Here is a 12,907-nt window from a genome sequence, read left to right as displayed (position 1 = left end):
CATTGAGTTTATAATGAAGATGATAACTGCAACAACCACGTTTGTCTAAGGGAACCATCGCCTTGTCTTCTTGCAGAGCTCTGGAGGTTGACAGATGGCCCTTAGGTCTATGGAGAAACTGAGTCTGTTTCCTAGGCCTCCCACACGCAGGACACCCTGTACAGAAAAGCTTCAAGTGTGAGAAGGATCAGTGGCATGGCTCACAACCATGGTTTTTTGAAACAGGGTTTCTCTGTGTAGCCTTGGCTGTCGTGGACTCACTTTGTAGACCAGGCTAGCCTCAAATTCACAAAGATCTGCCCATCTATGCCTCCTGAGTGCTGGGATTGAAAGCATGGGCCACCATGCCCAGCCACAGTTTTCTTGCTTTAGGTACGAATTGTAACTACTATTTGACCAGGGCAGCCAAAGGCTAGTACAGATGAGAGTGCATTTTAGATTATGTTGAGGATTCTAAAGATGGTGGCCTTGGTGATTTCGCTAGCCTTTTGCAGCAAACAGTAAGGCTTTCTGTATTTTTACTTCTAATTTTCAAAACAACCTAAATGGAGCTGGAAGAATGGTTCAGCAGTTAAAAGCACTAGCTCCTTTTGCAGAGATTTGCTTCTTAGCACCCATGTTTGCTTACAACCATCTCTTTCTTCAGTTCCAGGGGATCTGATGTCCTCTTCTGACCTCTGGTGCACCAGGCATGCACATGGTGCACAGACATAGTGCAGACAAAACTATCATACTCATTAATATAAATATATGATGAACTCAAATAACCCAAATCTGAAATTCATATACTGTTATTCTATATTTACAGATTTAAAAAGACTTGAAGATAATATGCAACCTTTTCTAAGTCACACATTCTAGCCAAGTGCACTTTGTACTGGAGTCAAGCACTCCCTGACCCTAGTTTGGGATATTTTCAGAGAAAGACTGATTCCATGAAAAACAACAACAACAACAACAAAAACCAAAACCAACCAACCAAACAAACAACCCTCCAGGTTATGAATATTTAGAAGAAAACACTAAAGAAAAATGCAGAATCTCCCAAAGACCACATTGCCTTAATCTGTATACTTACCCATTGTGGAGACAGCTATGAATGTGGGGACACTGGGGCTGTTGTGGCTGAAGCTGGTGACGCTGCAGTTGTAGGCAGTGGCGGGGAGGAGGCTGGAGATGGTCACAACATGGGTGGAAACAGCTATCGGTTCCTTGGGATGTAGAAGACAAAACACGTTTCGTGCCATCCTCGTTTTTGTTGTTTTAAAAACTATTTTTTTCATATCAAGGAGGTTGGACACAGAGTAAAAGCAATTAAAAGATGAAAAAGGTTAATAGTGAGAAATCTTTCCTCTTTTTCTATTCCCTTCCTACTCTGCTCTGTTTCATGGGAGCAGCCGCCATTACTGCATGATTTTCTCCTTGTACATATTCGATGGAGGTATAAAAGAAAAAGTCATGGTGGACAGTCATGAATGATGACAACAGTGTACACGCTACTCTCCTTGTTTTTTTTTTTTAAACTTGAATATCTGGTATCTTTTGCTGTTCTTACTTTAAGTTTATAATTAAGCTGTTTCATCCTCTTTAAGCTAATGAATGTAAAACCATGTGTGTGAATGGTTGTCTGTCTGTGTGTCTGCATGGGTACCACATACATTCAGTGCCTGCAGAGACCAGAAGAGGGCACTGTATTCCCTGGAACTGGAATTGCGGACAGTTGTGAGCAATTGTGTAGGTCCCGGGAACCAAACCTCAGTTCCCTGCAAGAGCCTCAGGTGTTCTTAACCCTGGAGCCACCTCTCTAGCTCCCATTTTACCTCGCTAAGAAGTGCATACAAGTCCATCAAAGGTTCCCACTTTATCTCACCAGCCTCCTACTGACGAAGGCTTAAGTGGCCCTTTATTTCTTTGTGAGGTGTTGCAAACAATGCTAAACAAACACGACCTTGTACACGCAGGAACGATTGTGTTTGTGTAGCCCCTTGTTGTATTTATGTATGGCTGTGTGTGGTTGATACTGGTCATCCCTTGCTGTGTTTATGTATGGATGTGTGTGGTTGATGCTGGTCACCCCTTGCTGTGTTTTTGTATGGATGTGTGTGGTTGTTGCTGGTCATCCCTTGCTGTGTTTATGTATGGATGTGTGTGGTTGATACTGGTCATCCCTTGCTGTGTTTATGTATGGATGCATGTGGCTGATGCTGGTCATCCCTTGCTGTGTTTATGTATGGATCCATGTGGCTGATGCTGGCCATCCCTTGATGTATTTATGTATGGACGCGTGTGGTTGATGCTGGCCATCTTCTTGGCAGGGCCTGGAATTATCTACGAGATGGGCTTGGTTAGGGTAGGTTAGCCTCCAGGTATGTCTGCGAGAGGTTAGTGTGATTGGGTTAATCCAAGTAAGGAGACCCACCCCGAAGGAGGGTGATGCCATTCTTAGAGCTTAGATCCAGGACCGCATAAAAAGGAGGAAGCTATCTAAAAAAAAAAATCATAATCCTCGGCCTCTTGGGCTTGCTGACACAATGTAACCAGCGGCCTCCAGCTCTTCTGCCAGGACTTCCCCACCATGGAAGACTGTACCCTGAAACGATGAGTCGAGAGAGACTCTCCTGGAAGTTGCTTTTGTTGGGATATTTTATCACAGCAACAGGAACAACTAAAACACCATGTATGGCCACACACACACACACACACACACACACACACACACACACACACACTGTGTCTGAAAGTATGTAAGTGCATATACTCATCATTCATCCCCAGCAGTTGAATTAGTCAGTCATAAAGTATACCTTTTTAATACTGAAAACTATTAAAAACCAGTCCTCCCCAGGCCAGCTTACATGCTCAGCATTGCTGTATGGTGATGACTGCTCTCCTGATTTTTTTTTTTTTTTCTGATGCAGCCCATTTGTCTGTAGGCTTTTCCAATGAAAATTGTGTCTAGTAGTTTTATTTTGCATTTCTTATCATGAAGGAGGTTATAAATGTTTCATGTTGAAGGATCTTTAGTTCTTGTTTTACTATGTGTTTGCTTTGTCTTTTTTATTTGAAGTGGATCTTTACATATTAAAGACCCTACCTGCTTGTTTGCAGTCTCTATTTTATCACACCCACCCAAAGCATGATGACAGTATGTGCCCCAAGCAAAATTAGCCCACTTTTAAGAAGAGTAAACTGTATCTCTCTCTCTCTCTCTCTCTCTCTCTCTCTCTCTCTCTCTCTCTCTCTCTCTCTCATACACACACACACCCACTCTGCACAATTAAAAAAAGTGAGCCTGCATGACACTCCTTTTCAAAATATGATTCTGAAACACTATATACAGCCTAACAGGATGGAAGCCAACAGCACCCATCCCACCCACCACCTTGTCTAGAAAAGAATTACAGCAAGGAAAGAAAGACTCTGGCTAGAGAACTAAATTGCAGCAGGTAGCTGACTAACCCTGAGTCTCTAATGGAAGGCATCACTATAATTACAGAGGAGAAAACCCATTCCTGGCAAAATGGTTATTAAAAAAAAGGGTTCCTAGAACAGAGACAACTTAGCTACTCAACACAGATCAAAAGAGTTGAACTTGTAGATGCTGCTATCAAGGGGGCAGAGGAATCAAAGCAGATTATCGCAGCAACCAGTCTGAAAAGATTTGTCCTTCCAGCAATCCTGTCCTTTCTTCTGGCACAAAACCTTCATTTATTGAAAGAGCATCAATTATTTATGTGGGAAGACTTGCTCTAGCTCCCCAACCCCACCCCGCAGCAGTGTATGCATCCCTCACTGACCTGCCCTTTTCCCTCCCCCCTCTGGTTTTAAAGTTCCCTTTCATTCATTCTTTCTTTCTTTCCGTCTTTCTCCTTCCTTTCCTCCTTTTCTTTGTGACTTTACTCCTCCCAGAGCTGAGTGTCTGCCTCTGCCCTTCATTGTGACCTGGAGAACAATAAAGTAGCTTATCATTTCTGCTGTTTATGAGCCCAAAACGTTAGCAATAGCCACATTTCAAATTTTTGCCTTTTAAATTAGTTCCACAATATATAGCTCCTTGCTGAGGATCTTATATTTTACTTATTTCTACATTTGTATAATGATGGCTTTTTAAGTTTAAAATATTTTTTTAAAAAATAAAAGAATTTACAAATAAGGGAAAAAGGAAAAAAAACTGCAGGCAAGAGTTGGTTCTCTAGCATGCCTTTCAAACACTGGCCGACTAGTTCTTAACTGCTAAATATACTGTAGATGGTATGGGCCTCATGAGTATAGTCCACAAACACTGTCGATTTCTATCTCTAAAACCCAAAAGAACAAGCAGACAGTTTCCATAGCTAGTCGTGGCATGAAACAGAAGTTTTAGTTAGCTCCATTAGGCTTAATCAAAAGCAACTCAGAAAGAAAGAGGTGGTCCATACCTGGACTTTGGCACCGCGGCTAGAGCCATGCTGTTGACAGAGGACCTCGAAGAAATCAGCAACGCCTTCCTCGACCCACAGCAGGGTCACCGACGTCTGTGTTTTGTTCACTGCGAAGAGTGATTTTGGAGGGGCTGGTTCTGAGGGAAGAGAAAAAAAAATTTAAAGACCATATATGCTCTTTCAGTAGTGCTCAGATGGATGCCCTGAGAACTCACAGGTAGGTAGATGAGCGCCTGTGTTTTGTACTGCTTTTGAATAAACCCACCCGCAAAGCACATCGTCTACACCCAAAGGCGAATGTTCTGTGTGTTTCCCCCACTTGTGTTTTCAACTTCTCCTTTGGACACTTCTGTTTTCTGCTTCAGCTTCATAACCAGAGTCTATTAATAGTTTCTGTGTCACCATCCTGGAGTTAGTATTGTCCTGACAACACACAACTTTTTGAACAAGACACAGAAAAGGATGAAGAGGAGGATGAAGAGGAGGAGGAAAGAAAAGAGGGGCTCTTCTTTAAGATGATGAAGTTTTGGCCTTAACCTCAACCTGCCTTCTTCCTTTTTTTTTTGGATGCTACTCTTGGGTCAGAAGACTGGATTCTTGAAACTTTAGTGAAAAGTAAGAGAGATAAAACTAAATAGATAACTTTTTTCTTTGGAAAAGGATGATAGAAAGGAACCAGATGCTTAAAAACATGTTAGAGAAAAAAGATTTATCATGTACATTTAATTTTGGTCAATAAATTAACCCATTAGTCAAGGGCCTCACCTCATTGTATCTGGACAACTTTCTGTTCTTTTCCAGTAATTCAGTTACCAGCTTAGTTGGCTTGGTCCTATCTCCCATTTCTGAATTTTTCCTTCTCTACTCATGCTCTTGTATTGTGGATGCTGTGTGTTGGGTGCTGTGTGGTGGGTGCTGGGTGGTGATGCTGTGTGGTGGGTCCTGTGTGTGGATGCTGTGTGGTAGGTGCTATGTGGTGGGTCCTGTGTGGTGGGCGCTGTGTGTTGGGTGCTGTGGGATGATGCTATGTGGTAGGCACTGTGTGGTGATGCTGTGTGGTGGGTGCTGTGTGGTGATGCTATGTGGTGGGTGCTGTGTGGTGAGCGCTGTGTGGTGGATGCTGTGTGGTGAGTGCTGTGTGGTGGGTGCTGTGTAGTGGGTCCTGTGTGTGGATGCTGTGTTGTAGGTGCTATGTTGTGGGTCCTGTGTGGTAGGTGCTATGTGGTAGGCGCTGTGTGGTGGGTGCTGTGTGGTGATGCTGTGTGGTGGGTGCTGTGTGGTGATGCTGTGTGGTGGGTGCTGTGTGGTGATGCTGTGTGGTGGGTGCTGTGTGGTGAGTGCTGTGTGGTGGGTGCTGTGTGGTGATGCTGTGTGGTGGGTGCTGTGTAGTGGGTCCTGTGTGTGTGGATGCTGTGTGGTAGGTGCTATGTTGTGGGTCCTGTGTTGTAGGTGCTATGTTGTGGGTCCTGTGAGGTAGGCGCTGGGTGGTAAGTACTGTGTGGTGATGTTGTGTGGTGGATGCTGTGGGATGATCCTCTGTGGTGGGTGCCGTGTGTTGATGATGTGTGGTGGATTCTGTGTGGTGGGCGATGTGGTCTTTTTTTCTAGACTGTCCACTATATAAACTGCTAAGCTTGCAGTCCTGGTCTGATGCTGGGTTCTTGTCTTCTGGCAGATACCCTTGACATTGCTTACTTGAACATACTGTAATTTCCCCTTCTAAGTTGAACTGGCAGTGTGCTCTCCCACCTGCACCTCCCTTTCTGATAGCCAGGGCTCTGCTGTAGATCTTCCATTGTTGATAGTTAGATTTTTTTTTATACTTTCTGCCACATTCTCTTGAGTTTGGACCTTAATCCTGGATTTTAACAGTGCTTGAATGTCCTGTAAAGCCCTTTCAGGTCTTTTCTGGTCAGGTTTGGACTCCTTTTTAGATTATCAAAATTATGGCCTGGTAAGCAAACAAGTATTTTAAAATGAGAATCATTACAGGTGGCTTGAGCTTGAAAGAGTTATTTTCCCATGGGAAAGTGACAGGTTTAGGTGAGAGAGCTAAAGGGGAGGAGACAGGAGTCAGCATTGGACAAGTGAAAATCCCAGGATACACTAGGATCTCCTTTTCACTGGCAAGCTTAACCCACTCCTCCAGGGAGGGTTGTGCCTCATTTCTCTTCTGAAGAAAAGAGGCAATTGACCCTCAAGTGTCAGAATTCATGGTGTCCACTCCCATTCTTCACTGCTGACAGAACTGAGGGTTGGATGTAAGATCTGCAGTGATCTGTACCAACTTAAAATTGGGACCTTGAGAGCAAGTGTGCATGGTTGGGTCAGAAACAGGTAACCTTAGGCTTTACTTTTTCTGCTCTAAGACTACATATTACAAGGCCTCTCTAGGTAGCATGCACCTGTAATCTTGGCACTTATGGTATGGGAACAGAAAGACCAGGAGTTCAAGGGTGGCCTTAGTTCCACAGTGAATTTGAGGCTAGTATAGGTTATATGAAAACATGTCTTAAAAATCAGCCTAACAAAAGCAAACAGATTAAAAAAAAGAAGAAGAAGGAATTGGCCGGGTAGTGGTGGCACACGCCTTTAATCCCAGCACTCGGGAGGCAGAGGCAGGTGTATGTCTGTGAGTTCATGGCCAGCCTGGTCTACAAAGTGAGTCCAGCACAGTCAAGGCTACACAGAGAAAACTCTGTCTCAGAAAACAGAAGAAAAAGAAGAAGATGAAGAAGAAGAAGAAGAAGAAGAAGAAAGAAGAGAAGCAGAAGAAAAAGAAGAAGATGAAGAAGAAGAAGAAGAAGAAGAAGAAGAAGAAGAAGAAGAAGAAGAAGAAGAAGAAGAAGAAGTTAAGCTTGGTAAGTTGCTTGCCCTTTAAAAGCCCAAAGACCTGAGTTCAGAGTCCCAGGACCTACATACAAAGTCAGGCAAGGTGGCTGTGACTCTGGCATTGCGGAGACAGATACAAGCAGATCCCCAGAGCTCCCCAGAATCAGCAAGCTCTTGGTTGAATACCTTGTCTCAAAAAGGAAGGTAGAGAGTGATTGGGTACGAATCCCTACAGGCAGAGCTCAGGCAGGATGGAGGTGGCAATGCTAAGTGCCATCTAATGGTACGAACCAGGAGAGGATTGAGCTGCTGCCTCTCTGTGGAGTGGAGATGACATCTGACGTCAGAGCAGGTGCCATGTGCTTCTCCAGCAAACCCTCCCTTTCTCTTGGAGGCCATAAAGGGAGTAATCAAGGGTGATACTTAGTCTGAGAGCAGGTCCTAATGTCTTATTGTCAAATTCATCTTTCTCTACTGAGCTTCTCTCTCTCTCCCTCTCTCTCCCTCCCTCCCTCCCTCCCTCCCTCCCTCCCTCCTTCTCTCTCTGTCTCTCTCTCTCTCTCTGTCTCTCTCTCTCTCTCTCTCTCTCTCTCTCTCTCTCTCTCTCTCTCTCTCTCTCTCTCTGTCTCTCTCTCTGTCTCTCTCTCTCTCTCTCTCTCTCTCTCTCTCTCTCTCTCTCTCTCTCTCGGTCAGGGGAGCGAGAGACTATTTTCTCTTGGAATAGTGTGTGCCTATGTGCCTAGACTGCCCTTACACTCATGGCAATCCTCCTGCTTCGGCTTCTCAAATGCAGGAATTAAAAGTATGTGACAGCATGTCCCTGCTTTTCTTTATTCTGACGTCACTCATTGATATCACTGTATACTGAATGACATTTATGAGGTCCCATTATATCTAAAAGGGTAGGTGGGATCCCCACTACCTGTGTTTTATTCCTTTAAGCTCAATGCATTTTACACGTACACTACAATGTGATATTGGCAGTAAGGATTTAGTAGTGCTGCTATAAAAATCATCTCTATTACCGATGTGGAAAAAAAAATACTAATTTCAGTCTTCAGCCTCAATGTGAGAAGTTTTCTAGAATTTTCTTCATGTGTAAAAATACAAGTTGAAGGTCTTTCCCACGTATATTATAATAAAGGTTTTTAAACAGCAGAATAAAGTATTTTCATATCAATTATTTTCAACGTTGTGAAACAAAGTATCTCCCATAGAAGCAGTGGAGGCTTCAAGTAAAGGCAGCATGATGCTCAACTTGATGGTAGCAAAATCTGCAAGAACAGCACTGTTGAACGGAGCAGGGAGACAGAAGACATAAAAGGGGGGAAATTACTCAGGATGAGTTGCGATAGGTGTGTTATGATAAATGTGTCATGTGTGGAGGAATGCCTTGAGTGGATGTAGCCGTTGTCAATAAAGCACTGTTTCGCCAATTAGCTGGGCAGAAGGACAGGAAGTGGAAGGCGGGCCTTCTAGGTGAGAAGGAGGAGTCAAGAGTTGACAGTTGGGAGTACTCGGAGAGAAGCTGCCTTAGGAGGATCAGATTGGCAAGTCCTTGGTATATAGTAGGTTATGAGGGTTAGAGTAGTTTATTTTAGTTTAATAGTAGATTAGCAGCAGTTTAGATTCTGCCTAAGCGTAGTGCTTGCAGCTTTGAATTACATTCCAGTCTCATTCTGTCAGTTATTGGCTTCCTAGGCCTTACAGATACAATAACTGCAACATACGTGTGTCACGATAAGTGTGTTGTGTCATAAGTGTGTCAGGGTAAGTGTGTCATGGTAAGTGCACCATAAAGTAGTGAAGAAGAAAGTTTAAGCAACAGGAGTCTCTCATATTTGGGTTTTTTTTTTTTTTTTAGACATCTCATAATTAAATTCAGGAAGACTCTTTTCTTGAATTTCACCAGGAATCTGAATATTTAAAAACAGATACTGAAGAATATAAAAAGCGTCCAAGCAAACATTTAGTATCTGAAAATGTGTTAAATTATGAGTTAGAGGCTAGAGAGATGGATCAGGGGTTAAGAGCACTGGTTGCTCTTCCAGAGGACCCAAGTTCAATTCTCAGCACCGTCATGGAAGCTCACGACTATCTATAACAGTATCAAGGGATTTGATGCTCTCTCCTGACCTCTGAAGGTACCAGGCATGTAGGTGGGGCAGACATGCATGCAAGCAAAACACTCATAAAACCATCTACTTACAAAATATTTACATTAAATATTTACAATGGCAGTGGTGGGGATAGTCATTAAAGTTTTCACATCCCAAATGTGTTTTAAAAATGATTGCCATGATCAAACTATGTCTTTAAGAAGTTCTCATTCACATCAAAATTTTCATGACTGAGACTTAAGAATGTCAAGCTGATGTCCTAAAATCTAGTTTCCAAAAGGGGAAGAGAAAGCCACAGAGCGGGTGCGTGTGGTTGGTTCCTCCCATGTCTGCCAAAAGAATGAAGGTTTTAGGAAAAAAAAAAAATATTCCCCATGCCAGTAACACAGAAGTCACTGCATAAAAGGCACAAGCCTCTGTCTCCAGCCCCAGACTGTGTGTGTGTGAAGGTGATCACGTCTCTGGGCTCCAGCTAGCTCACAGGGGGATCTGCACGACACTGTGTGACCAGGGTAAAGCAGGACTTCACAAGGGTGGCTTCCAAGGGTGACACTTGCTGGGTTTTCTCTTCCTTCACTGGCTTGGCTGCTCCATCCCACCCTCCCCTCTAGGAACCTCCTCTCTGTTCACTCTGTGGGTGCTGGAATGTGGGCCACACCCAGGGCCTCTCACTTCAGTCTCTAAGTAGAACTTGGTGCTCCAATTCAGACACCCCGAAGGGAAGTTCCCTGTGATCTCTGGACACAGATCCACCATCTCGTTTGCTTGACACCTGCACTTGAGTTTTCATCTCATTAAAAAAAAAAAAAAAGTTTGGAGAACTGTGGGCTCTTAACACACTCCTCCCCGTGACCTATTCATTGTTGTGACTCACCGAGTTGCACAACAGTGAACAGTTGCTCAAGAGCCAAGCTGAGGAGTCATTTTTAATCTCTCTCTCTCACTTCCTACATTTGTCCCAAAAGAAAGTTCTGGAGTCTCAATCTCCAAAATAACTCCTAAATCCTGTCCAATTCTTTCCATCTTCATTATGGTCACCTTAACTAAAGCTCCCATTGTTTCTCGTGTAATTTGACAAAATCACCATGATCTTTTCCATATTAGGACAACTAACATCTTTAAGTGAGTCCTCTGTTTTCATTATTCACTCATCTCTACTTTCTTTTAAATACTGATGTGTGTGTGTGTGTGTGTGTGTGTGTGTGCATGTGTGTGTGTGCATGTGTGTATGCATGCATAGGGTGTTGTGTGGTGTGTTTGTGTGTGTTATATATGTGCGTGTACGTGTGTGTATATGTGCATGTGTGTATGCATGCGTAGTGTGTGTGTGTGGTGTATGTGTGTGTATGTGTGTGTGTGGTATATGTGTGTGTGTGTCTGTGCCCTGTGTGCCATGGCACTTGTGTGGTGGTCAACTTCTGGGAATCGGTTCTTTCATTCCATCATGTGTGTTCCAAGGATACAACTCCAGTCATCTTCCCTGGCATCAAAGCCTGAACCCCCTGGTCAGGCACCTCATGACATTCTAATATGACATGAAAATAAACCCACCATGAACAGAAATTGCACATGCTTTTCTATTTCATAATATTAAACAGTTTTCAAGGAATTAAATAAATTAATAACTTAGAAGTTGTAATAAAATAATTTTTCCTTGCAATTAAAGGTACAACTTTTAAATTATTCTACACTTTACTTCCACTTGTAGCAACAGCTGCTCAATAAGAATTTATCTTTTGCGGCTGAGATCAGACTCAGAGACCATCTCAAGACTCATTAAACCCTGAGGTGCATCATGTATTTATTAGGTAAACTGAAGAAAAGTCTGTTTTCTTTGGTTTGAGATTGTCTTTTCTTTTAACATTATATATTTTTTTACACTTCTTTATTTGTTGCGGGGTGGAGGATAAGGAAAATAGGACACCCACAGCACAGACGTGGAGGTCAGAGGGCAACTTGCAGGAGTCAATTCTCCTATCCGCAATGTGGCTTCCAGGCATCAAACTCTGTCAGACTGGCAGTGAGCACTTGTCCGAGGAGCCATCTCTCTGTCAGACTGGCAGTGAGCACTTGTCCGAGGAGCCATCTCCCACGTCTGTTGTTCTCGGTTTCCTAAGCATTTCTAAAAGTACCTCACTGACAACAATGTGACCTCAGAGTGCATATACTTCTAGTAATATCCAGAATCTGGAAACAACCTAGATGTCCCTCAAATAGAGAAACTGTGGTACATTTACACAACGGAATGCTATCCAGCTATTAAGAACAAGGAAAATTCAAAATTTACAGGCAAATGGATGGAACTAGAAAAGATCATCCTGAATGAGGTAACCCAGACCCAGAAAGACATGCATGGTATATACTCACTTATAAGTGAATATTAGTCCAACATAGATGTTCTCTGAAAGACTCTACCCAGCAGGGGATCAGGACAGATACTGAAATTCTAAGCTAGACTCTGGGCGGAGCACTGAGAGTTGAATGGAAGAATGAAGGAATGGGAGGACCTGGAGGGGTCAGGAGCTCCACAGAGAGTCCATCAAGTCCTGAGGATCTGCACTCAGGGTAGCCTGCCTAAACTGATGCACCGACCAAGGACAATGCCTGAAGAGAGCCTAGACCCCCTCCCCATTCAGATGCAACTGACAGGCAGCTCCTTCTCCACATGGCAGGGTACAACCATTGCTGAACCTCTGACATGTACTCTGGTGCCCACGATTTGATCACTGCCCCTCGGCAGGATGACCTTGAGGGCACACAGAGGAAGATGGATGCAGGCTATCCTGATGAGACCTGGGAGGCTGTGGCCAGAAAGCAGGGGAGGAGAGCTCCCCTGTCGGAGGTTAGGGAAGAGGAATAGGGCAGAAGAGGGAGGGAGGGTGGGAATGGGAAGATAAGAGCAAGGGGATAGCAATCAGGATGTAATGTAAATTATAATAAATACAAAAATTTAAAAAGAAAAAATATTTGTGTGTGTGTGTGAGAGAGAGAGAGAGAGACAGGGACAGAGACATAGACAGAGAGAGACAGAGAGAGAGGCAGAGAGAGAGGAGAGAGAGAGACAGAGACAGAGAGACAGAGAGAGAGAGAGAGAGAGAGAGAGAGAGAGAGAGAGAGAGAGAGAGAGAGAGAGAGAGAGAGAGAGAGGAGAGAGAGAGAGAGAGAGAGAGAGAGAGAGAAGAGAAGAGAAGAGAAGAGAAGAGAAGAGAAGAGAAGAGAAGAGAAGAGAAGTGAGAGTGTTTGTGCAGGTGTGCAGGTCTTCACAGTGGCCCCTTCAGTTGGAGTTATGGGTGTGTGGGGGCTGCCTGGTGTGGTATACTGAGGGATAAAGTCCTCTGGCAGAGGAGCAAGCACTCTTAACCACTGAGCCATTTATCCAGATCCCCCTTTGTATTTTTTTTTTGTGTGTGTGTGTGCCTTGTATTGACTACTACTGATCTTTTCATAGTTTTTAAATGCCCAAGCCGAGTCATGTTTGCTATGCCTAAGCATCAAACATTCCCATGGGAAGAAATAGCTGTGTTTGAATATACC

General features: G+C 43.6%; 1 protein-coding gene across 3 annotated transcripts in view; it reads right to left on the bottom strand.

The window, feature by feature from the left end:
• The window catches only part of Ptpro (protein tyrosine phosphatase receptor type O), a 195,376-nt gene that overhangs the window by 41,561 nt on the left and 140,908 nt on the right, over positions 1-12,907 (bottom strand). The window contains exons 1-3 of one of the 3 annotated variants that reach the window (XM_051155509.1): positions 4,687-4,827; positions 4,419-4,558; positions 1,079-1,211 (exon numbers count right to left, since the gene is read on the bottom strand). In XM_051155509.1, the coding sequence (XP_051011466.1) occupies positions 1,079-1,211; positions 4,419-4,558; positions 4,687-4,699 (286 nt within the window). In that variant the 5' untranslated portion in view covers positions 4,700-4,827. Of the gene's footprint in view, positions 1-1,078; positions 1,212-4,418; positions 4,559-4,686; positions 4,828-12,907 lie in introns of those variants that run through there. The other 2 variants (XM_051155510.1, XM_051155511.1) reach the window with 2 other exon arrangements.

The sequence above is a fragment of the Acomys russatus genome, chromosome 13 (assembly GCF_903995435.1).
Source record: "Acomys russatus chromosome 13, mAcoRus1.1, whole genome shotgun sequence".
Classification (NCBI taxonomy): domain Eukaryota; kingdom Metazoa; phylum Chordata; class Mammalia; order Rodentia; family Muridae; genus Acomys; species Acomys russatus.
Note: the sequence above shows the minus strand (reverse complement) of the source record. Positions and strands in the feature narration are given on the sequence as shown.